The 24,518-nt window shown below is 40.2% G+C and overlaps 3 protein-coding genes across 3 annotated transcripts; 1 reads left to right on the forward strand and 2 right to left on the reverse strand.

Moving 5' to 3' along the window:
* Positions 1-7: 7 nt before the first annotated feature.
* On the reverse strand, positions 8-5,016 carry LOC129186068 (tumor necrosis factor receptor superfamily member 3-like). Its single transcript, XM_054783903.1, has 8 exons — positions 4,931-5,016; positions 2,430-2,469; positions 2,214-2,348; positions 1,935-2,066; positions 1,783-1,867; positions 1,636-1,706; positions 507-617; positions 8-431 (listed from the first exon to the last, which is right to left on the reverse strand). Exons 1-8 carry the CDS (start codon positions 5,012-5,014, stop codon positions 295-297), a joined length of 795 nt encoding a protein of 264 aa, XP_054639878.1. The 5' UTR covers positions 5,015-5,016; the 3' UTR covers positions 8-294.
* Positions 5,017-5,162: 146 nt separating this feature from the next.
* si:ch73-361p23.3 (tumor necrosis factor receptor superfamily member 4) lies at positions 5,163-18,477 on the reverse strand. The gene is made up of 8 exons (XM_054783902.1): positions 17,222-18,477; positions 10,728-10,814; positions 10,526-10,642; positions 10,308-10,442; positions 10,151-10,217; positions 9,827-10,071; positions 8,551-8,655; positions 5,163-5,292 (listed from the first exon to the last, which is right to left on the reverse strand). The coding sequence occupies exons 1-8, from the start codon at positions 17,250-17,252 to the stop codon at positions 5,210-5,212; spliced, it is 870 nt and encodes a 289-aa protein (XP_054639877.1). The 5' UTR covers positions 17,253-18,477; the 3' UTR covers positions 5,163-5,209.
* Positions 14,546-24,491, forward strand: ddi2 (DNA-damage inducible protein 2). Its single transcript, XM_054783897.1, has 9 exons — positions 14,546-14,958; positions 15,422-15,551; positions 17,242-17,565; positions 17,645-17,771; positions 17,880-18,007; positions 18,297-18,425; positions 19,547-19,650; positions 19,748-19,940; positions 22,619-24,491. The coding sequence occupies exons 1-9, from the start codon at positions 14,821-14,823 to the stop codon at positions 23,818-23,820; spliced, it is 2,475 nt and encodes an 824-aa protein (XP_054639872.1). The 5' UTR covers positions 14,546-14,820; the 3' UTR covers positions 23,821-24,491.
* The last annotated feature ends 27 nt before the right edge of the window (positions 24,492-24,518 follow it).

Genomic DNA, 24,518 nt, shown 5'->3' on the forward strand with positions numbered 1-24,518 from the left:
TGTCACGTGCCAATGTATACATTTTTAAAAAAGCACAATATCACATTAAAACACTGTACAAAATACACAACATGAATACCGTTTGTTTTCCAGAGAGAAGGCAATAATAGCAAGGTTTGGTGATGCTTGAGTGACAGGTGGAATGTGTAAATACCAACCATTTTGGTCAGCCACAGGCCAAGATAGTCATATACGAATGATGGTGAGTTATAAAGCACCCACATAAACAAGCATAGCACACAATACTAACAGGATTTCAGTCACTGGAGGTACTACATTTTCATTTATTGACTTCTATGACAAGGTGGTGACTATTTCCTGGAGTTGGCCCTTGTTAGAATCCGTCTGGAGTTGGAGTCTACTTTCCTCCTCTGACAGGTGATATTCACGCTGGCTGGCCAGTTCTACTGGCATGGAGTCAGTGGCTCTCTCTGAAGCACAGATAACATAAACATAAACACCTTCCCATATTCTGCAGTACATATCTTGTTTTTTTATCAGCTTACCTGTTTTACATTTCCTTGCCACGTTTATACAGGCTATAGACAGGATCACAAGAACAATGAGGGACAGCAAAGCACATCCCATGCTAAGGGTCACATAAAGGGCGTCATTGTCTGGTGAGGAATCAAGTCAGAGGTAAACTGAAACATACACATATTGTTGCAAACATCAAAAAAAATAATTACATCACAGGCTATCAAACGTTTTGGGACCACGGACCCCTTACAGCGGGGGTTCTCAAATGGTCTCAACCTGGGACCCACATTTTCCAATGGTCATGAAGTCGTGACTCACTCTTATTTACCGGTAAGTCATTTAACATTTTTTGTTGGGTTTTTGTTTGTACACTTTATTTAAGTCATTTTTAATTTTATTTATTTTTACATTTTTATTTAAGTCATTGTCATTTTTACATTTATTTGATTATTTTATTATTTTATTTATATTTTGTATACCTTTATTTAAGTCAAACCAAGCAAATATATTTGTTTTTTAAAATTACTTGTCATCTTTTGAATGACTAATACACATAGTTACATGTCCAAAGTGCATTTTAGAGGAATTTATTAGGCATTTTGTCAAGGAAATGAGGAAGAACATGATATCTGCATTACAGAGCACAATATATATTTTTTCAAACCAATATCAATAACTTTCTGCTTCTCAAGACCGATATGATACCGATAACCGAATCGATAACCAAACTTTTTTATATCTACTTTTTAAATTTAGATTTAAGTCTAGTTTGTGCACACCTGGAGGTAACAAATTGGGATTTCACCAACTGTAACTGTTGATTTTTCCTAATCAATATCTTGACATGACTACTATCACATCACTACTATCAGGAGTATAGAGCGGAGGGAGCCCCCTGCTGTGGCATAACAAGGTGCACTGTATTCGTGCACATGCTATGAGCAGCCGGTGTGACGCCACAGAGGTCTCTGGCAAACCTTTTGCACTTTTCATAAGGTGTATTGAACTGCTGTTCTCACAGTTTTCGTCTTTACAGGTCTTGAGAAAAATAAGGCAAACAAATAAACTCCCAAAGTGGTCTGAAGAGCAAGACTGATCTTGAGTGCGACTTTAGTACACTACTAAATGCATTGTAATCACTTTTCATGTACATACCGTGTCTACGGCAGACTGAGTTATGGGTTCTATTCCCTGGAAATTGCTCCACGAGTCCTTCCATTCTGCACCTGTAGACCGAGAGTCAGCATTTTCGTTCTGTGGTTCATATTGGCATAGCTTTGGAAAAAAGGAAAATGTTTCTACTGTGTCCGCGCTCTGCAGATGTTCATTTTCACATCCCAATATTGATGATCAGGACATGCTGGTTTGCACTCATACTGCATCAAGCCTGCAGCAGATAATGTTCAATCATTAGATTAGTTTGTTTTTTAGATTTGATTTGTGGAAACATTTACCTGTCTTCATGGCTTTTTCACCGACACCGCAGTTATTTTTCTGGCATTCTGAACACACCTCGTCAGTGCACAGGAAACCGGGGCTGCATGCGCACTTTGCGTTTGCAGTTGAAGAGCACATCTCTATTTGTTCTGTAGATAGACAATAAAGCTAACTGCCACTTCCTGCAGGTCTATCTGTCTCTGATTGTCAAATGTGCTTTAATCTTCTTGTCATTCTTTATTCTGGATAAACACATACCAAACAGTCCAGTAATTAAATTCTCCTTTGGTTCTTACCTTGGTGAACACCTTGGCACGGCTGACACTGCGTACATTTGTTAAAGATGTTATATTGTTGGGAGAAGAAGCCGTCAGGACATGGGCTACAGACAGTTTGTTGTGTGTCTGTGCAGAGTTCTGTCAGATATGTTCCTTTAAAGCCCAAATATATCAGTCAGACCCTTGTGTATTATCTTCTGATACAGATAGATCAAATGAAACACCATTTGTTACCTGGGCGGCACATGTGGCAGCATCTCCCGTTGATCAAAGTCTGAAAAATATCACAGCCCACAGCGTATTCTAAAATCCAATTGCACAAGAAAATATACAGAGCTGCTATGGACGGGTGAAGAGAAATCATTATGGACAGCACTCTGCTTATGCGCATAGTTTTTATGTTGGCTGTGGGAGGAGTCTTGGCAGCTCTCTGCAACCTGACCAAAATAATAAAATAATTTAATAACTATGACCAGTGCATTCATGAATAAACACATCCTGGGCTCAATTTTGAATGCGAGTGTCCGATGGGAAAATGTTGAGTTTTCCATATGAAATTATTTGATTCCATCCTGGCTGGGTCATGGACAGCAAATCTTTAAATATTAAAATATTTAAAGGTTCCCTAATGTGATTGATCAACTTTGCTATATTGTTTGTAATTCTGGTCTGCATTGTTCATTTTTAGCGAAAAGACGCATAAGATGCTGGCAGGGAGGGCATACATGGAGCGGCACAAGCAGATATAGTGTACCAGAACATCCGTGGACTCCCAGAATCAAGATGGCAGACACCACTGGCGATAGTTGTGAACAGCCAAGCCATGATCCTGTGGGACTTCCGGTTCCAGACGGACAAACTGGTGTTGGCCAACCAGCCTGACATTAGCGGTGGTGCAGTGGTAGTAACCCCCAAGCTGGGTGGATGGCTCCAACAGATACCATGAAAAACATCTGCCATCTCTGCCCAGAAGAGCACAATACTGGGAACAGCTAAGATCTTGCTCAGGACCCTCAGCGCTTCATCCACACGGAAACGGCGTTCTGGGTGTCCCGAAACTGTGTTTTTTGAAAACAGCTTCCAGAGTGGGAAAATCTGAAAACGCCGGCTTGTGGTTTCCATGAAGACAAGCTTCTTTTGGAAAGCGATGACTTCAGCGACCTTTTGCCGTCACGTGACCAGAAGTGAGGTTTGACGACAAGCCAAAATAATATTTGAATATTTGGACTGGCATGACTCACCCCAGTCGACATTTTCCTGCTATTTTGTTGTCTTATTCTCCAAAAAGACTCGTAGAAGTAATTCCGCTTTGTTGTAAGTCTTGATGAGCGTGGGGGATGGACGACGGACTTATGCGCATGTGTTTATTTTTCTTCTATAGTTTGGTGTGTCACGAGGTTCCATCTGCGTGTCTGTTTACAGCACCACATGCAGGTGTCCTTTGTGTATTACATCCTTTTCACCCAGTCATCCGTTCTTGTCTCGATGCAACTATTTACTAATCCCGCACAGTGTGGACGCCAATTTTTTTCAAACCGCCAGGTTATATATATGAAAACCCCAGGAACGTTTCTGTGTTGACAGGGCCTCAAGGCCCCGAGCTTGGAGAAGATACTGCCACAGGTAGACAAGAAAACTTATATATGTATATTAAGTTAGCTATAGTTTTACTCATCCCTTCTTAATATTAGTCTTAATTCATAATATATACTTTGAAATGCATTTTGTATGTGCTGTTTTTTGAAGGTTATTTTTAAATCAAAATAAATCTGTCTTGCCTTCTATAAAAGTGGAACTTAACAGCATGATCATGGGACACTGTAGTCCCAAGATATACATTATAGACTCACTGAAATCACAAGTAACTGTATTGTATTGTTGGTAAAAAAAAAAATAATAATAAAAAAATAAAAAAAAACAGGCATGGTGTTGTGTCAGTGAGGTTGGTGTACTTTACACACGCTACACTACTTCTCAGAAGCCAAACCCCACAAGCATATTTCTTTGAAGCCCAGTGGCTTCCACCGTGTCTGACAAGTAGAACGAAAAGACACATTAAACATGCAACCGACTGCTTGCTGCACCATTTATGCATGATGAAATAAATATCTGAGCTTGACAAAAGAGACAGTTAATGTAGTTATCATTTGCAATCCATTGAAATACCGCTAGCGTCCTTCATTGCTTTTAGATTGTTTTTGTGTGTGCAGAATACTACTACTATAAAAAGTCATTTTTAAACATTTTGTGTGTGTTTTAGAAGAAGATGAGCTCTTAACATACGTAAGTGGGTACACACCCTTGACATTTCACAGAATTTGTTTTACAGTATATCTTCTGAAGGGAACAATACTGAAGAAAGTAGCAGGACAGCTTTACTATTCACTGAAAATGACACAGCACACAGCTGTTATTGTGGCACTTTGTGGTTGTTTTAATCTTTTTTAGGAGTAAAAAAAAGAAAATGTTAATACTGTTGACTTCCTGGGTTTCACTAGAAGGTGACTGAACACGTGTTGAGCTAAAATACAGTAAATAAGGATGTAATGTAGCATTTTGCTGACGTCCGGTAAATTACTTTGCTAAATAGATAATGTTCATTATTCTGATATTAGAATGTTAAATGACTTTCCAGATATTTCACTAAGATCATGAAACTCTGCATGAAAGCATGGGAGAAACTTTGACGTCACTCGTGGGAAAACCCCCGACCACACAAACACACACACACACACCTCCGACAACATGTTTGTCACGTTGTTGTCTGCTGAAGACACCTGCACAGCTAGAGGACAGAAAAAAAAGCTTAACATTAACATTTTCTTTTAAAGATTAAAAAAATGATGTCAACAACCAATATGTGAGCAGTTAAGTGAGGTAGGATACACCTTTTGAATCATCCACACAGTAAAGTAAACAACACCACAACAAATCATAGTGAAAGGTCAACAAGAACATTTGACCAATTTCTGCAAAATACTGTATACATCCACATCTAAATGAGATGGGAGGGATTAGGGCTCCTCTGGATTTAGTTTGAGAGCGGAGCAACTGCCATCACCGCTTTCTTCTACGGGCCTCCGACACACTGAGTCGCCTGCAGGAAAGAAAGAAACAGAATTCATAGACAGATCAAGTCATCTTTTAGCACTGCAATTAAACACCTTAAAATGGACATTTGTAATAATGAAAGTAAAAGGCATACATGTTACAAATGTGAAATTAGTAGGGATGTCACGAGGTCTCGTGTCTCAAGAGGTTAAAACATGACAAGATTTCTTGTTCAGATAAAAAAGTCTTTTGGGTGCTAGGCCTGGGACAATAATAAATGTATTAATTCATGGCGAGCAACTATCTTTCCCCCAGAGATTGCAACCACCACCCTCAGGCCAGACTTGGTGCTATGGTCCCATTCACTAAAGGTGGTCTGCATCATCGAGCTCACGGTGCCATGAGAGGATTCCACCGGAGAGGCCTACGAATGAAAGAAACTGCGCTACACAGATCTGGCAGCAGATGCACAACAGCAAGGATGGAAGGCCAAGGTCAAGTAGGATGCAGAGGTTTTGTGGCTTCTTCTACCATCAGGCTTATGAAAGACCTTGGCAGGCTCTGCGGCATACAACAAGATCAGTCTCTGAAGTGGCCGAAAGAAGCAGCCAGTGGCTATGCATCAAGCGCAAGGACCCTTGCTGGGCTCAAAGCAGAGGGGGGCACACACCTGGGACGCCAGGTGTTGCTGATGAGCTCTCTGGAGGTGTCATGGGCCTATCAGTGGGCCTATCATCGAAACACCAATGAAGGAGGGTACCCATCTGACGACCCTAAAGAAGTTTTAAACCCCCTCCCTGTTATTGATGAGGGTGTCTAGTGTTGAAAGGCCGAAACGCCCACTGATTTAAAGGTAACCTACTGATGATGTGTCTCAAAATGTACATCCTTCCCATGTTCCCACACCACTCTCAACATCCACACCTCATGTGATTACCATCTATTGGCACGAAGGATATTTCCATCAAGTCCTGTGTATTTACAAACATCACACAATAAATGAAAATGAAGTGGATAATCAATATATTGCCACGTGCATTCGTGTCTTTCTTTTTTACTTGTCTCTCGCCTCCAAACAGGCAGGAATAGAGTTCACTCTGAGCATTGGTTTCAGGACCTTGGAGCGTTTGTTCCATAGAACGACATGAATGGAGTGAGCCCTTTTGTCAGTCATACAGTCTCTTTGTCTTGGTGGATGGAGGTGGGGCTGCTAGCATACACACAGAGGGCAGAAGAGTGTAGTCTCGTGAGGAGTAATACAAGGTAACGTAGTAGAAATTATATTAGTAGATTGCAATATATTGTCATATATTTTTTTTATATTTTTTCTGACTGACAAAAAGGCTCACTCCGTTCATGTAATTGTTCTATGGCACAAACGCGCCACGGTGCTGAAAGCAATGCACAGAGTGAACTCTCTTCCTGCCTGTTTGGAGGCGAGAGTCGAGGAAACAGACACGCATGTACATGACAATATATTGATTATGCAGTTCATTTTCATTTTTTGATGAATTCATTTATTTATGGCAGTCCCAGACCTAGTGCCCACGAGACAGTTCATCTCGCAAGATCTTGTGACAGGCCTAGCGTATACAGTGTTTGAGGCTAACGGTACTCACACCAGAGACTGACTGGGATTCGGACCTCAGTGGCAGAGCTACGTGCCAAAATCTGGGACAGTCTTCCAGAAGACGTGCGACAATCCTCAACTTTGGCAATGTTCAAATCCAAACTGAAAGCACTTCTATTCAACTGTGCATTTCACAACTGAACGTATTTTATCTGCGCTCTTCATTTTTAGTTTTATTTTTAGTTTTATGGAATGATTCATGGGATGTTATGTAATGATTTTAAATCGATTCTATGTTTTGATGGACTGATTTTATGAAGTGATTTTACCCTTCTTTTCTGTAAAGCAATTTGAATTACCTTGTGTATGAAGTGCGCTCTATGAATATACTTGCCTTGCCTTGCCTAGAGGGGCGTGGTCACATGGGCACAAGTGGGTGTGCATGCTTATGCACACAGAAGCCATAAACGGCGCACGCTTGCTTGCGCCAGGGGAAAGGTGGAGAGAGGAAAGGCTGGGAAGCCCTAATTTTTGGTGATTGTTTTGTTGTACATTTTTCATTGGCATTACAACATTTCCTTACATTGCTGCACGTCATCTTCCAAAGTATCTGTTTGTATATACAGCATGCTGTATATACCACGGGTGTCAAACTCAAGGCCAGATTCGGGTCACCATATGGTTTTATGTGCCCTGTGAAAGCCTGGAAATAATGCATAAAAAAATATTTTTTTATGATTTCATAATTTTTAACATATATATGTATATATATTTTACTATTATTCTTATTACTCTATCATGTGGGACATGCCATGGCTGACTTCATGCAGCATTAAGTTAATGTCATGTAAGCTAATGTCTCATCAGTGTTTTGTGTCATTACTGCCGCCTAGTGACCACAATACTACACATCACTTGTATTTATACATACAGTATGACTACTAATAGACTATAGTTTATCACCAAACAGTCGTCATTTATTCATTAATTCATTTCTGAAAAACTGCGATATAGCGAGGGAGCGATAATTGAACCGCGATATTGCGAGGGGCGACTGCATTTTTTTTTTTATTGTTTATAATACCATTTTCACATATTTTATATGATTTTGTTTTTTCTGTTGTTGTATATTAGCCTGGTGATAATAAATCAACATGCTACCTCGATATACTTAAGGGTTTGAAATAAATAACAATTCATAAAATTATTTAAATTAATATTTTATTTAGTAAATTAATTCATTACCGATTATTAATTTACCAGGCACATTAAGTGAATTAGCACAAGGTATTGGTATTAAATCAGTATCGACGAAACCAGTCTGAATATTACTCAGTATCAGATCGGAAACAAAAGCAGTGGTATCACACATCACTTAGCTTCAATGTCAGTCAGCGTTTTTTTAGGGATTTTTAAAAAAAGTTTTTCTAAGTGTGCGTCTCTGTGACCGTGTCTGACTGTGTTCCTACCGACCCTCCTTGTCCTTTTTACACAGCCGTTTTCTGCCCTAAGCTGCCAAGGGAAATGGCGTTGTGACCACCAGTGATTGTGCTCCTGCAACCCTGCCCAGCAACAAGTGAACGTGCAGGCAGTCTTTCAAGCCATGATTGTGTGATGCGATGAGAGCTTTCTTTAAAAAAACCCCACTGGGAACAGACTTTTTTTTTTGTCATTTGCCTTGTTAGACATACAGGTAAGCGATGAAATGACAGAAAAGAAACATGAACTACGTACGTAGCACTGCCGGCTGTCCTTTCACACATGTAGTAACGTGCATTTTACACGTCACCGCAGTAAGAACCAGCAGTCCAACAATTCCAAAGATGAGAAAGGGAATGCCTGTGGAAGACAATTATAATTATATATTTACTGGGGTTGTGAAGTATAAACCGATGCAACTGCAAGTGAGAGATGTGGCTGCATGGGTATCAGCCTCCTGGATGGATAAGAATCAGCCATAAATCCTTAGATGAATGGATTATAGAGACATGCACCGGGTATCGCAAGACTAGCAACCGCTTGACAGCCCATCTCTTAAACAACGTTGTGCATGCGCCGTAGCTTAGCATTACTGAAGACAAGAGTCGGTGCAGATAGCAAGCAGCAAGCAGTGCTAGCATTAGTGGCAGGCTAGCTAGTCACCAGTAAAAATTTTCAACACATCAGCAAAACATATGTACATGGCCATCTAATTGATCTTATTGATTATATGTTGTGTAAAACTAAGACAGGAACAACATCAAATTAAAAGTACTAAATGAATACAGAGCCACCATCCACCAGTACCAGCCTGGACTCTGTTTTTCAGAGAACAAATCTACACATTAGCACTCAATAAGGTCATCAAATCTTACCTTTATGCATTCCCACATGGTATCAGCATTTGGGTGCAAATATGAAGTGAAAAAATTGTTAAAAATACACTATTGTAATCTCTCTGTGTAGTGTGGGACCAAGTTAGATGGTGTGTTCAACGACCGTCCAACAAGTTGGGACAGGTCGATGCTCACGTTACACAATGCAAAAAATGTATATTGCAAAAAATTGTATATTATTTTTGGGATAAAATAATTACCCATATTTCCAAAATTGATGTCCCTTTTCATAAACTTTGATGTAGTTATTTACAACTTATTCTATTATTATTTTTTAAGTGTTTAGTCGTTTTTTTTAATCGCTGCGCTTGAAAGTTTCCTGCGGCCCAGTGGGTTGGGGACCCCTGCCTTGCAGCATGCTTGGGGATATGATCTGCTCTTTAACATACTTGAAAACACTGCAAGAAGGACACTTTTATATTGTCTACATCAACAAATGTATAAACGATATATTTGAATCGTACTGAATCAAATGTATCGTTTATACACTTTCGAATCGTGTTTTTTTAAAATATGTTTTTTGAATCATATCTTAACTTATGTATCTAGATGCGTATGGAATCGTCTAACCACAAAGAGATTTACATCCCTAATACTTAGATAATGTACAATATATAGCAAAAAAAGTGTCATACCAATGTGTTGGCTGGTGTTGTTTGAAGGTGGGGCAGGCTGTACTTTGTCCTTGGGGAGCACGTGATGCTCTGTGGTGGCGGTGGTGGTATTAAGATGCGTGTTGTCAGGACTTTGAGTCCCTTCATGTGGACGGTGGGGTTTTAAATTTGTGTTGAGAGACACTGTTGTGTTTGAAGTCTTTGGCTCGCCGTTGCAGAGGACGTCAGACGTGCTGCTGCCGCTAACGTTCACGCCAGACGTACACCTTGGATGCAAGGAAAGGAGAGGCCGCTTGTGATATGATACTGCTGTCGTTTTATATACAACTGCATGTTGCCACATACTCTTTCCATTTAAAACAACGGGAGTTGGGACTTCGATTGAAAAATCCATGCTCACATTTTGAGCATTCTAGTAAGAAAGAAAAAAAAGAAATCAGCACAGTAGTCACTCGTGTATTTTACACAAAGGTTGCATTTGGTTCTGTGTGGCTGTGTTTACCTCCATGCCTTAACCCAAAGCCAACGGCACACTCGCAAGTAGCAGAATCAAGCTCCAAACGACGAAATCCTCCTCTGCACTGACATTTCGTGTTTGTCTCTTTTGTGCATTTCTCTTTCACCTCGCTTCCCGACTCTGGAAAGAAAACACATTGCTTTAATTCAGGTTGAAAACTCCCCCATAAAAGAGTCTATCAGAAAGCACAAGTAGTGTTTTACCTTCATTACACTTTGTGCACGGTGTGCACTGTTTGGAATGATTCTCCACAGGCTGGTGATACCCATCAGGACAAACCTGACATTTTTTATTTCCACCATACACTTTTATCAGGTGACCTTGGGTTTCATTAGAAGAAAAAGACAATTGTTGAGATGCAAGTGTCATCGCCACGCAGAATGCACAAGAAAGCAACATATTTACCTTTTGGACACGAGAACGCGCCCAAATCCGCAACGAATTGATGAAAAGTCAGACTCAATAGGAGCACTTTGAGAGGAAGCATGTTTTCTATTTGGGTGATAAAACACGAGAAGAGTAAAGAAACCCCACAGAGAGGGAATCACCACTTATATAAATGACATCCTCCAACCACATGCTTCTCAAACCATAAACACTTCCTGTTTGCACACATGCATTATTTTTTTATGATGTGGAAGACAAACATTCATATTGACTCTATAAAACATAAATACAATTTTTGAGTCAAACAAATGACGATTGAACACGCTCTCTTTATGATTACTTCATGTTATTATATTATTCACCAAGTGACTAATCAATATTCTATTTGAATTAAGCATTTTATTGTGTTTAAACTAGTATTTAAAGTGTAAAAAAAGACAATGTAATTGTCCATCATAATATAATAATAATAAATATAGAACAATAAAATAGTTAAATAAAGCTTCACAAAAATAATAAAATAAATTGTGTTTACAATCATTTTTAAAGATGTAAAAAAATGTAATTGTAATAAATATAGTAATAAATATAGAACAATAAAAGAAGAACGCTTCACAAAATGAATTTTTGCGTTTAAAATCATTTTAAAAATGTTTTTAAAAAAATATGTAATTGATCATAATAAATATAGGGCAATAAAATAATTAAATAATGCGTCACAAAAATTATATATTTTAATTATTTTTAAAAAATGTAAAAAACTGCAATGTAATTGATAACAATAATATGGATCAATAAAATAATTCAATAAAGGTTCACAAAAATGTAAAAAAAATATTTTTGTGTTTAAAATCATTTTTAAAATGTAAAAAAGCAGTGTAATAGATCATAATGGCAAATATAGAACAAAAATATAATTCAATAATGCTTCTCAAAATGAAATTGTTTCTATTGTGTTTCAAATCATTTTCAAAACGTAAAAAACATAATGTAATTGACAATAAAATCATTCAGTAATGCATCACAAAATTTATATATTTTAATCATTTGAAATGAAAAAAATACAGAAATGTAATTGATAATAATAATATAGAACAACAAAAATAATTCAATAAAGTTTCAGAAAAATGTTTAAAATATATTTTTTGTGTTTAAAATCATTTTAAAAATGTAAAAAAAACAGTGTAATACATCATAAGGATAAATATAGAACAATAAAATAATTCAATAATGCTTCACAAAAATTATAATTTTTTATTGTGTCTAAAATAATGTTTAAAATGTAAAAAATAACAATGTAATTGATCAGAATGATAAATATAGAACAATAAAATAATTCACAAAAATGAAAAATATTTATTTTACATCTCTGAAGCCGCCACCTGACACAGGAAAATGTGTTAAAAAAACAACAACTAAAGTTTGGGCAAATTAATTGTTTTTAACCTTTATGTGTTTTTGTCACTCTGTGGTCATGGATAGGAAACTGTGCCACTTTAAGTGTTTTCTGCCGGTAAGAACATGCCAGTACTTTGCATATGGCTTCATGGAAACCACCACGCACACTTTCTTGATTAATCTGTACTCTTCAACCACATACTGTAGGTTGTGTTGACAAGACACCCGTGCTGTTCTTCTGTAAAGTCTAAATGTCTTTCGTGCTTCTATTTAACTGAGGTTAAAGGGACGGTTGGATTGTTCGTTTTTCTTGTGTTCATAAGATTTTCATATTACATTTTACATTTCCATATTAAGACGTAAATGACATTAGGCCTAAAAGTCACACTAATTATTCTTTTATACCAGCTATTACACATGAATTTTCTTATTTATTAAAGTAGTAGAGTACAACAATATTGCTCCATTTCAACCACGTGACCCAGAAGCATTTCTGGTGAGCTGGGAGGGGGGCAAGCATAAGTTACGGCCACATACACACTCAGTATGAGGAAAAACAGAAAAGAGGAAACAGTTTTAACTAGGCTACGGTTTGAGCACACTGGGTTAATGGTTTTGAAATATAGGGAAGAGCATGTGAAGCTAAGGTCGGAAAGGAATGGAGCATTGAGGGTATTTTAGGAACAATTGGAGAGGGGGTCAGAGAGGCAAAGAGGGCGGTGTGATAGAGTATTTGAACAACACGGGATTATGTAATAGAATCTAGATTGTTATTATAATTTTTTCATTATCTGAATTAATATAAAATAACATGGCCCATGTTGCATACTCCGGTACAGTAGGTGGCGGTATGCACCTTTGAAGTCATGGTTGCAACCCGCCATTAAACCAGAAGAAGAACACTCTGCGTGTTTGTGTAATATTTTGGAGATTAAAGCAAAAAACGGTGCATGTGGTTGAAATGATTTGCTCCAATTGTGTGAGTGTACATGGGGTGATGCATGGAGACATAAAATAGTTGAAAACAAGACGATGGAAAAACAGTGAAAGATTATCCAGCATCAGACAGTTTGACAGACAGTTAGTTTGCCATCTTACACCCAGTCAGTGTGCATGAATACATTCTTGTACAGTGGTATGAAAAAGTATGTGAACCTTTTGGAATTTCTCACATTTCTGCATAAAATCACCATCAAATGTGATCTGATCTTTGTCAAAATCACACAGATGAAAAACCAGTGTCTGCTTTAACTAAAACCACCCAAACATTTATAGGTTTTCATATTTTAATGAGGATATCATGCAAACAATGACAGAAGGGGGAGGAATAAGTAACTGAACCATCACATTTAATATTTTGTGGCCCCCCCTTTGGCAGCAATAACTTCAACCAGATGCTTCCTGTAGCTGCAGATCAGTCTGGCACATCGATCAGGACTAATCTTGGCCTATTCTTCTCTACAAAACTGCTGTAGTTTTCAGTCAGATTCCTGGGATGTCTGGCATGAATCGCTGTCTTGAGGTCATGCCACAGCATCTCAATGGGGTTCAAGTTTGCGAACATTAAACGAGCAACAATGTTTTTTTTAGACAACAGTGGCTTCCTCCGTGGAGTCCTCCCATTAACACCATTCTTGGCCATTGTTTTACATATAGTTGATGTGTGCACAGAGATATTGGACTGTGCCAGTGATTTTTGTAAGTCTTTAGCAGACACTCTAGGGTTCTTTTTTACCTCTCTGAGTGTTCTGCACTGAACTCTTGGCGTCATCTTTGGTGGACGGCCACTCCTTGGGAGAGAAGCAACAGTGCCAAACTCTCTTCATTTGTAGACAACCATGGTGCAAAATATATAAATTATAAGCCCTCTTTTCCTGGTTCCATATTAAGTTTTTTTCGCCACTGAAAAAATACAGACAAAAGCATTTGCTAGAAAGAAATGTTTGGATGAATGGTATTTCTCTGTTTATAAAACAAAACTCTAGCTGAATCATCTACATTAATCCATCATTGCACTCTGCTTTTGGTTGTTTACAATCAAATATAACTGCATTTTATGGGTTTTATTTAGTTTATTTACGTTTGTTTTACTTAACCGGATATGACGTTTACGTCTGAGCTACGTGCATTGCGGAACTTTTTAGTAACTCCGTCTTGGTGGAGGTCATAAGATGATATAAACGTCCACATGCTAACAAACTATTTTAATAATAATCACTAATAAAACAACCCATAAAATATTACTTGACCATTTATGGACAATTTATCTTCATACATTAAAAAAATAATAACTTCCAGACCATGTGACGTCGCAGAAGCGCTGTCGTAAAAAGTGACGTATATCGCGCATGCGTACAACCGATTGCATTTCCGGGACGGATTGCTCAGTGACAGCAAGCTTTCACGACTACAACTTCCGTCATACGGCATGTCGTAAAACCAGCAGGGCGGAGTACGGCATTGTTGAGCAATACGAGCAATTCTTGGTGTTGACTTTTTGATTTACTGTAACACCATACGCCTACTAGTAAGTTGTGAATTATCTGCGGTGAAAGCCAAAGTATTTCAATTGACGGATTAGTGTAGTTAAATACGCCTAAATAGTGGGTCTGGTCCAAATGAGTCGTCGGGGTTCGCCTCTGTGAAGAAAGGGAGAGATATAACTGCACTCTGTCACAACGGTTTTATCCACTCATTCTGAGCCAAATAAGCGATGCTGGTCACCGTTTTCTGCGCACCGAGGGATCGGCCAGAAAGCACATTTGCCCTCGATGTATCCCCGGAGCTGGAGCTGAGAGACTTTGTAGCACTTTGTGAACTCGAATCAGGAATCCCTGCCGGGGAAATTCTGGTAAGCTGCTGGAGAGCTAACGTAGCTAGCAGCTAGTTAGCTTGCTTTGCTAGCATGAATCATAGTTTTTTTTACTTTTAATTTCGGAAACAGGGCACAGGAACGGGGAAATTCCGCTAAGCAGTTACTACTTGGATTAAGTCTGTTGTTATTTAATTGACTTTTTTGGGGACATTAATAATCGTAATTGTAATTAAAGTGTGTTCTTTTTCTGGTCAAACAGGCGCAGGCAGAAGCAGCTAGACAAACAATACACATTTTTGCCATCATTGATGTTATTAATTTTTGTAGCGAGCCAACGAACACAACATAATTTATTTCTGAAAGCCTGGAGGTTGTTTTCATTGTAAGTGTAGTGTTTTTAGTCGTTGTATTATTTTGTGAGTAACCCTTGTTATGGCTGAAGAGTACAATTCATGTTTTTTGTGCCCACCATTCTCTCTATATTTTCACCCATGTTTAGATCTCCTATGTAGAGCAGCCCCTAAAAGACCCGACTCGTGCCTTGGGGACCTACGGCGTAAAGGATGGAGATGTGGTGGTTCTCAGGCAAGCGGATAGAAGGCCACCGCCAACCCAGCCAGCCTTCCCAGGTAAGAACATTTCATGTAAACAAACAATAACAAGAGCCCTTAAAGAGTGTGTAAGACATTTTTATATTATTAATTTAGTGGGATTGAAGGTGTTCTGAACTCCTGCTTCAATGCCAGTGTGGTATTGAGCAGAATAATCAGCTTCTCATAGCTGACATGTTGTCACATCTTTATACTAATGATTATTTATATGTGACAAATATGGGTGCCATAGAATAGTCGACTATTCAACAGTTCGCTTCGAAGGAGTCTGATTCAGCTATCAATCTCGCCGTTTTAATTGTCATTTATACAGTGGTACATTGGCATGAGTGTTCCACTGCGTGATTTTGTTTTTTGGGCTTTGAGCTGGGAGCTAAAATTTTGGTTACGAGCTGCTAGTTACCGGCAGGCCTAATCCGAGGACAGCTATTTGGGGGATTGTGTCAATGTGACCATGACTGAAAGTGAGACCAGTCACTACTCGCAACAGACAACATAAACATGCAAAAACTGGGTGATTTCTTACTCTATATTATTTTTTGAATACAATAATGGTCCTTTTTTCCAAAATTTATATCCCTTTACATAAAATTTGATGTAGTTACTTACAATTTTTTTTTTTTTAAGTTGTTTTTTTTAAGTGTCTCTTTGTTGTCATTGTACCTGAACGTTTCCAGTGTCCCCGTGGTTGGTGACCCCTGCTTTACAGCATGCTTGGGGAGCTGATGTGCTCTTTTACACATTTGAAAATACTGTAAGAATGACACTTTAATACAATTGGCTTCTTTATTTTATAATGTAAGATTCATGTCTACATCAACAAATGTAATCATTGGATTGTATTGAATCGAATCGTATTGAATCGTTCTGTTTTTAAAATATATGGTTTTTGAATGGTATCTTAGCCCATGTATCTAGATGCGTATCGAATCATCTACCACAAACAGATTTACATCCCTAGTTATATCCCCACTAAATTTCCTTCCCTATCCCCTTCCGCTTGAGCTGGACAAAGTCGCCCATAAACATGGCACAGACGCGGTTGCGGTTTAGCAAGTGAATAGCACCGACAAGAACTTGAGGTGCATGCACCAGTTGAGAATCACGGTTTTACAGCTTAGCTATTTTACAGGCAATGTTAAGACATTTTTGGAGATAACCCAAAACCTTTGCAAAAGTTTGTCTTTTTTGTCACCCATCAAAACTGTTTCCCCTTGTGTCCCTTAGAGAGCTCTGTAGAAGACAGCCCTAATGACAAATATTGTGGTTTTGTTTACAGTATCTATGGCAGCAATGCGTAGTGACAGGCAAAACAATGAAATACTCTTCCACTAGATGGCAGGAGGTACATAAGTAACCTGTGTAACCACCTGTTGCCATTTGCAAGCAGCAGCTGCTGTCTGTACCTTTCAGCAGGCACTGTTGTTAGATTTCTTATTATTATATTAGATCCAAACGCCGAAAGTTCATGTGATTCCTTCTTCAGCACAGACGCAAACACTTTACTTCAAACAAAAAGTCTTCATCTGAACACAACAAATTGCATTTCCAAAATCTTTGATTTATGAAATGATTCTGAAAATATAACCACCTTTTTGTCATAGAACAAAAAACCCTCCCAGATCCACTTTTGTGTGATTGAGAGATCCCAGCAAGTGTTTGTGCATGGATAATGCTAACTTCCCTACCTTTCCTCTTCACTCTGCAGGTCTGCCCCATATCGACTTTCGCTCCATCACAGTCCCTGGCGCCTCTTCTTCCACCGCTCCTCTTAGTACCGTCAGGGCACCACAACAGGCTCCACAGCAGACGCAACAACAGCCGCCACCACCACAACAACAGCAGCAGCAGCAGCCGCTGCAGCGTAACGCACAACCTTCCACACCAACGACCAGTCGCGGGTCCACCTCGACCCAGGGGCTGGATGACCCTGCCTTACTCCAGCAGATGCTCCTGGCCAATCCACACGAGCTGTCTCTCCTGAAAGAGCGAAACCCGCCTCTTGCCGAGGCCCTGCTGAGCGGTGATTTAGGTGGATGAAGACATTTTTTGATTTTTTGATGTCAGACTTACAGTGTTCTACAGGCTGTAACTGTCTGTTTTGCTTTCAGAGCGTTTCACCAAAGTGCTGCTGGAGCAACAGCAGGATCGAGCCAAGAGGGAGCAGGAGCGAATCCGGCTGCTGACTGCAGATCCTTTTGATTTGGAGGCTCAGGCGAAAATCGAGGAGGATATCAGGTTTGCTTGAGAGTTTTTTTTTTCAGTATAACTTGAAAATCCGCCATTTTGGTTGAATCCCATTTTGGAATGGGAATTCTCTGATCTTTGTATCTGTACATATTCCAGGCAGCACAACGTCGAAGAAAACATGACCATTGCCATGGAGGAGGCTCCAGAAAGCTTCGGGCAGGTGGTTATGCTCTACATTAACTGCAAAGTCAACGGACACCCCGTGAAAGCTTTTGTTGACTCAGGTAAAATAGATGGTGCAATGCATTTATTAGCTTGTAATGTTGCTGTGAAACACTGGATATTGGTTTAGTTCGTCCACATAGGAACACTTTAAGTATCATTCAGTGAGACTCATGTTCCTGATCTTATCCATGCACTCACCACTGTAGCATAATAATAAATATTACATCAATAAAACCATTACTGAATCTGTATCCGCCTCTCCAATGCCGTGACCGTGTACTGTATGTAGCATTTACCATTTCAAGGCATCTCTGTCTTTGCTCTCTGACCCATGGCCCATGTATTCAGGGGCTCAGATGACCATTATGAGCCAAGCGTGTGCCGAGCGATGTAACATCATGCGCCTGGTGGACCGCCGTTGGGCCGGCATTGCCAAGGGAGTGGGCACACAGAAGATCATTGGCAGAGTTCATTTGGGTGGGTGTTTTTTTGTTTTTTTAAAAACTTTTTAAACTACCGTAAGCTCCAATGGCTGTAGCTGACTGATGGCTGGTTGGTACAGCTCCAGGCTTTGTTTTAACATGTGCAGCGAAGCCTGCTGTTTTACAAAACTGTCTCCTATGAAGTGGTGGCTGTATACATGGGGCGTGCTCACCTAGCTTGGGGCTAATCAGAGGTGATATCATGTACACGAGGAAGGAGGTTTTCCCTCATGATGTCAGAATAGAATAGAACACGTGTCATACTCTAGGCTTTGGGTCCAGATGTGATTCGCAAAAGCCTAGGAATAACGTCCTTTTTCCTTCTAAATGCATTTGTTCTTTCATTTTGACAGGAAAATTGTACTGCGTGCGGTTTTCTAAACTTTAATATTGTGTGATCATGCAACAACGTATTCCAAGCATTTTTTTTTATCAAAACTAAATACTTGAATGTGTGCTTGTCACCTTCATATTGTCATGTCACTTCTCATTGCACTGCATGTTATCCATCAGTTTGTTTGTATAAATATAATAATCAAATGCCTGGGCATCACAAGGGTATATTCATATTAGATGTATTATTTTTATATTATATTATTTTTTTAAACCGATACTGCTAACTTTAGCATTTGGTACAACGAGCACGAGAAATGTCTTCCCCAGAAAGTGGCTGTATACAAGTGAGCTGAATTATTGGTTACCAGAGCTATTTTTAATGTTATAGGATTTATCGGTATGACGTCATAATTCCCTTATATCAGCCTGATAATTACCGTGCACCCCTAATTCATATACTGTATAATGACAATTACAAGTGGCCCACTGAGTCCAGACATAACTGCAATGTGGCTCTCCATGAAAACGTGTTTGACACCCCTAGAATAGAACTTTATTATCACTGTTACAGAAGCAATGAAAATCAGAACTTCAAACCTGGAACTTCAAAAGCGAGTGTTTGAGTGAGAGATAAGATTTTTCTCACTTTTGGTGCTCAAAAACAGGCCTTTATTGCACATACTACTGTTAGAACATCATGAAAAAGTTAATTTTGCCATTTTTAGGGGACCTTGAAAAGCTAGCTTTACACCAAGTTGCAAAAATGTTTTGTCTGTGTAGCTCAGGTCCAGATTGAAGGGGATTTTCTTCCCTGTTCTTTCTCCATCTTGGAGGACCAGCCCATGGACATGCTGCTTGGCCTGGACATGCTCAAGAGACACCAGGTACAATCCCTGATTCCATCCACTTCATTATCATCCACACTGAAAGATGGACATGATGTTTTTTTTTTGTTTTTTTTTTTAAATTTTGCTCTTATAGTGTTCAATCGACCTAAAGAGAAACGTGCTTCTCATTGGCACAACGGGCACAGAGACTCGCTTCCTGTCCGAGGCCGAGCTGCCCGAATGCGCCCGGCTGGCATATGGGCCCGAGGGGCGCGAAGACGGTCGTCCAGAAGAGATAGCGGACAGAGAGCTAGCAGAGGCGCTTCAGAGGTCCATACAGGAAAGCGGTAAGAAAATTCTCCACTTGGCAGTGGGTTGTTTTTTTTTTTGTTTGTATGTTTGTTTGTTTTTTTACCCTTCCCACCATTACAACTACAAACGCATGGGCCACTTTTCAACTCCATTCACGCTGTTGTATGATCACTTCATGCAATCACGACTTACTTTAAATATGAACAGGCTCCTACAAATGTACATTAAGTACATGTGAAGCAAAAAGCATACACGAAAAACGTTATTCTTCAACACGGATACACTAGACATTACTATGCAGATAGAAGTTGCAGTGTAGTTAAATTGTATAGTCCTGTGGTAGTGGTGGTGGTTACAATCATGAGGCGAGAAAAAAGGCCAAAATGTGATTTGTGTTGCTGCATGTGTGTGTGTGTGTGTGTGTGTGTGTGTGTGACTGCTAACTCTCTCCATCCCTCTGCATGACGTGTGCTGTGTGTTAACCTCTGAGCAGGGCAGCACTGATGCAAATGGAGACAGCTGGAGAGGGTCCAAACAATCAGGTACTGCAATCTCACTTCACGCTAGCCATCGTTTGTGCTAAATCCATTGCTTTTTCTTTTTTTTTTTTTAAATTACTATTATTTTTATGGTTTGATTTATGTTGCAAGATCTGGTAATTCAGTTGTCTGCGTTGTATTTTCTATGCATCTTATGTTTATTGTACAGGGAAAAAAACAATTACGTGCAACTAACTATAGTAAATGTTAGGGATGGGGCTGATGTGATCCAATATCTGCATCTAGTTCTGATACCAGTGCAATTCAAGTAACAGAAATATCAGAACACCACCAGTGTAAAATGTGACAATATTTTTCTTTCAGAAAAAAAACTTGTGGGCACTAGGCCTGGGACGATAATAAATTAATCACACAAAGAAAATGAACTCGATAATTTTGCCAGGCTGGATATATTGCCTTGTGCATGCGTGTCTCCAATAAGGCAGGAATAGGGTTCACTTTGCATTGGTTTCAGCACCTGGACGGGTTTGTTCCATAGAACAACAGCATGAACGGAGTGAACCCTTTTGTCAGTCTTACAGTCTTGGTGGGTGGAGGCGGGGCCGCTAGCATACACACAGAGTGCAATATTGTAATTATTTTTTCGTTGTTCTTTTCTTAAAAGTAATGTTAAAATCTCATACTGTAGACCCGATCTCATGCATTGTCTCGTCTTGTGAACTGAGTGTCTCGTCACACTCCTAGTGGATGCATATTAAAGCAAACGGAGCTCTGGTATCGGATATCCAAATTCACGTATTAAATCGGAAGTGAAAAAATGTGCATCTGCACATCCCTCTAAAATGTGCAAGCATTTTCGATTGACAGTGGAATCTCTGAAGGTGGACAGCTTTTTTTTTTTTTTAAACAAATTTGCTCTTAGAAAATAATCTCTTCCAACCTGAAAATGTCACCATCATTAAGCTGCACAGGCAATGTTTTTAACATTTTTAACTGATGATGTGAGTCACACATCCACCCATCCATCTCCTGTGCCGCTTAGCCTCACTAGGCTCACGGATATGCTGGAGCCTATCCCAGCTGACTTCAGGTGAGAGGTGGGGTACACCCTGGACTGGTCGCCAGCCAATCACAGGGCACAAAGAGATAAACAACCATTCACTCTCACATTCATACCTATGGACAATTTAGAGTCGCCAATTAACCTAACATGCATGTTTTTGGAATGTGGGAGGAAACCGGAGTAGCCGGAGAAAACCCACACACACACGGGGAGAACATGCAAACTCAAACCCAGTCGCCTGACTGTGTGGGCCACCATGTGGTCCTGACTCACACATCAAAAATAATAATTTTTGTTAAACATTCTTACTTTCAGTGTAAAAATAAGTTAACACCACTAAGAAGTAGGGGTGTCATAAGATTGACATGTGACGTAACCAGATTTCTCTTTCTCTTTTGTGGGCACTAAGCCTGGGATGATAAAATCAATCACATAGTAAATGAAAATGAAGGGGATAATCAATATATTGCCATGTGCATGCGTGTCTCTTTTCCTTGTCTCTCGCCTTCAAACAGGCAGGAAGAGGGTTCACTTTGTGCCTTGGTTTCAGCACATTTGTTCCATAGAACAACGGCATGAACGGAGTGAGCCCTTTTGCCAGTCATACAGGCGCTTTGTCTCAGTGGGTGGAGATGGGCTCAGTCGCATACACACAGAGTGGTACGTTGTAGAAATTTAATTACTAGATTGCAGTATATTGTCATATTTTTTATTTTTTCACAGTACTTTTAAAAAAAGTAATGGTAAAATCTCATCTCGTTCTTGTAGACCCAATCTTGTGTGTTGTCTCGTCTCGTGACACCCCTACTAAGAAGTGGTGACCGCACTAAAGTGACATCTTGTACGATGTCATCCAAGGTGGCAGTCCATCTTTTGAAATAAGTGTTGCGAAACAGCCAAAGAAAAATGTAAACATGGCAGGAATTGATGTCTTGTAAGATCACATTTGTCATGTAGCTTCATGCATGACGGCAGTTTTGAACTCCAAAGTTTTGTTTGACTTTATAAAAAGAGTATTTTTCACCCCCTTATGACTTCTGGGATGTTTGGCTTCAGGGCTTCCATTGTATGATAAACTTAGGTTGTCCATAACAAAGCTCCTCAAACACGTCCACATGTTTATTTGTCCAATGTGTTCTCTTCCCAAAAGACACTGCAGATGGACAGACTACCTCACCGCAGCCATCGTCATTACCCACAATCTCAGACCAGATGTCCTCACCAACCATTGATCCCTCCCTCAGCCCGTCCCCAAGCCAGCAGAACCAAATCCTGGATTCACAGTCCACCAAGGTCCCTCTTGATCAGGCCTCAGGACCTGGACTTTGCCAGGACCAACATGGCCCCCAGGAGGTTCCTCTGCCTACAGAGGATGATGGTTCTACAGCACAGGAGGTGCCCAGTCCCCATCTGCCAGACAATAGCATCTCTGTTGAAGCACCTGAGCCCAGTCAGTCACCAGATGCCCTCCAGTGTCCAAAGCGTGGCGCTGGCCCTGGAGAATTAACAGAGGGAGAGGACAGCTCCCCGCACCCAGAGCAGCTGCCCATGGAGCAGGAGGTGACTGGGTCCGTTCCATCTGAAGTCAAAGAAACATGTCCCAGTAATCCCAACCAGTCAGTTGAAATGAACTCCCCCCACAGTGTGACCAGCTCATGTCGGGACCAGGCCGAGGGTGAGCGCTGCCCCAGCATCCCCTCTCTGGCTGCCGCCCTCATGGAGCTCCATGAACTGCTGCTCTCCAACAGCACTTCCCTCCCGCTGACACATCCAGTCACACATGACCCGGAGCAAGTGACACCTGATATCACCCCGCCGACGCAAGCCAGAGCAGAACCAAGCAATACCAAAGCCAAACCAGCTGCTACAGCTGCTTGTGAGGGACATTCTGAGTGTCTTGTGCTGGATGGAGGAGGAGCAGACTCTGTTGAGGGATCTCTGGAGCCTCCAGAAGGCTCTACAGGCCAAGATGAAGCCAGTGACCTCAGCATTTATCATCCTAAGGTGGAGAGTTGTAATTCTGCGGGGGACTTCAGGGAACCCCCTGACGGGCAGCAGGGGAGCGGGACTGCAGATGGAGGAGCCTCTGACACGAACACCCCAGACATTCTCAGCTCCCATCTCGGTTCTCTATCCGCCGAGGAAGTCTCTAGCGCCTCCTCCGCCCCTCCTCCCGCTCAGGCCATACCTCTAGCTCCCTTTACAGAACAATTTCCGGCGGAACACATCCAGAGAATCCAGGCTGCAGGTTTTTCTGCCCACGATGCTGCAGAGGCTCTGGAGCAGGCGCACGGGGTCGTGGAGCTGGCGCTGCTGGCACTCCTGGCCCGCAGCATCACCGTGCCCACATAAACTCTGAGCCGCAAACGTCTGTCTTATTTTAACTTTGGTTCTGATCCAGATGTCTCATCCCTTCCCAGAAGGGAGAATGTCATAGCAGGGATATGCTGTCACAAGTACTGATCATACTTTTCTTGACTTGGTGTGTATTGCATGCTGATGTTGTCGGCCTAGCACCCATCTCAATGGTTTGAAGGTATTTTCTACACTAGACTGGTTTGGGTTTTTCTAGTGTGTTCCATATTGTTCAATGCAGAATATGTCATTTATTGTTGAACCATTAAATATATAAATTGCTTTCTTTAAATCTTTGTACTGTTAAGAGTTTACATCGGTAGAGCAATACATTTTCTCCATAATACATCAAATTGAACGCTCTGCCATCCTCAGTAATCAAATCATGAAATCCTCATATGTACATCAAATATATAACACACCAATATCACAGTTTATTTTGCCTTTTGTTTTTGAAGGCTGTATGTATATTTGCTGTCTGTTTTATATGTCAAAGACCGGGTGCTCATTCCGATTTAAGTGTTTTTCATCTTGTCTACGGCTTACGATTTCAACGTCATCGTACACCACGGCTTTATCCAAGTCATCCTATGGCAAATTGATTTACTTTTAATCTTGTATCAGATTTTAAATGGCAAATAAAGCTGATTTAGTATTTGTATAGTGTGTGACAAATGAGTTGACAAATGACTTTT

The sequence above is a fragment of the Dunckerocampus dactyliophorus genome, chromosome 8, assembly GCF_027744805.1.
Source record: "Dunckerocampus dactyliophorus isolate RoL2022-P2 chromosome 8, RoL_Ddac_1.1, whole genome shotgun sequence".
NCBI classification, from domain to species: domain Eukaryota; kingdom Metazoa; phylum Chordata; class Actinopteri; order Syngnathiformes; family Syngnathidae; genus Dunckerocampus; species Dunckerocampus dactyliophorus.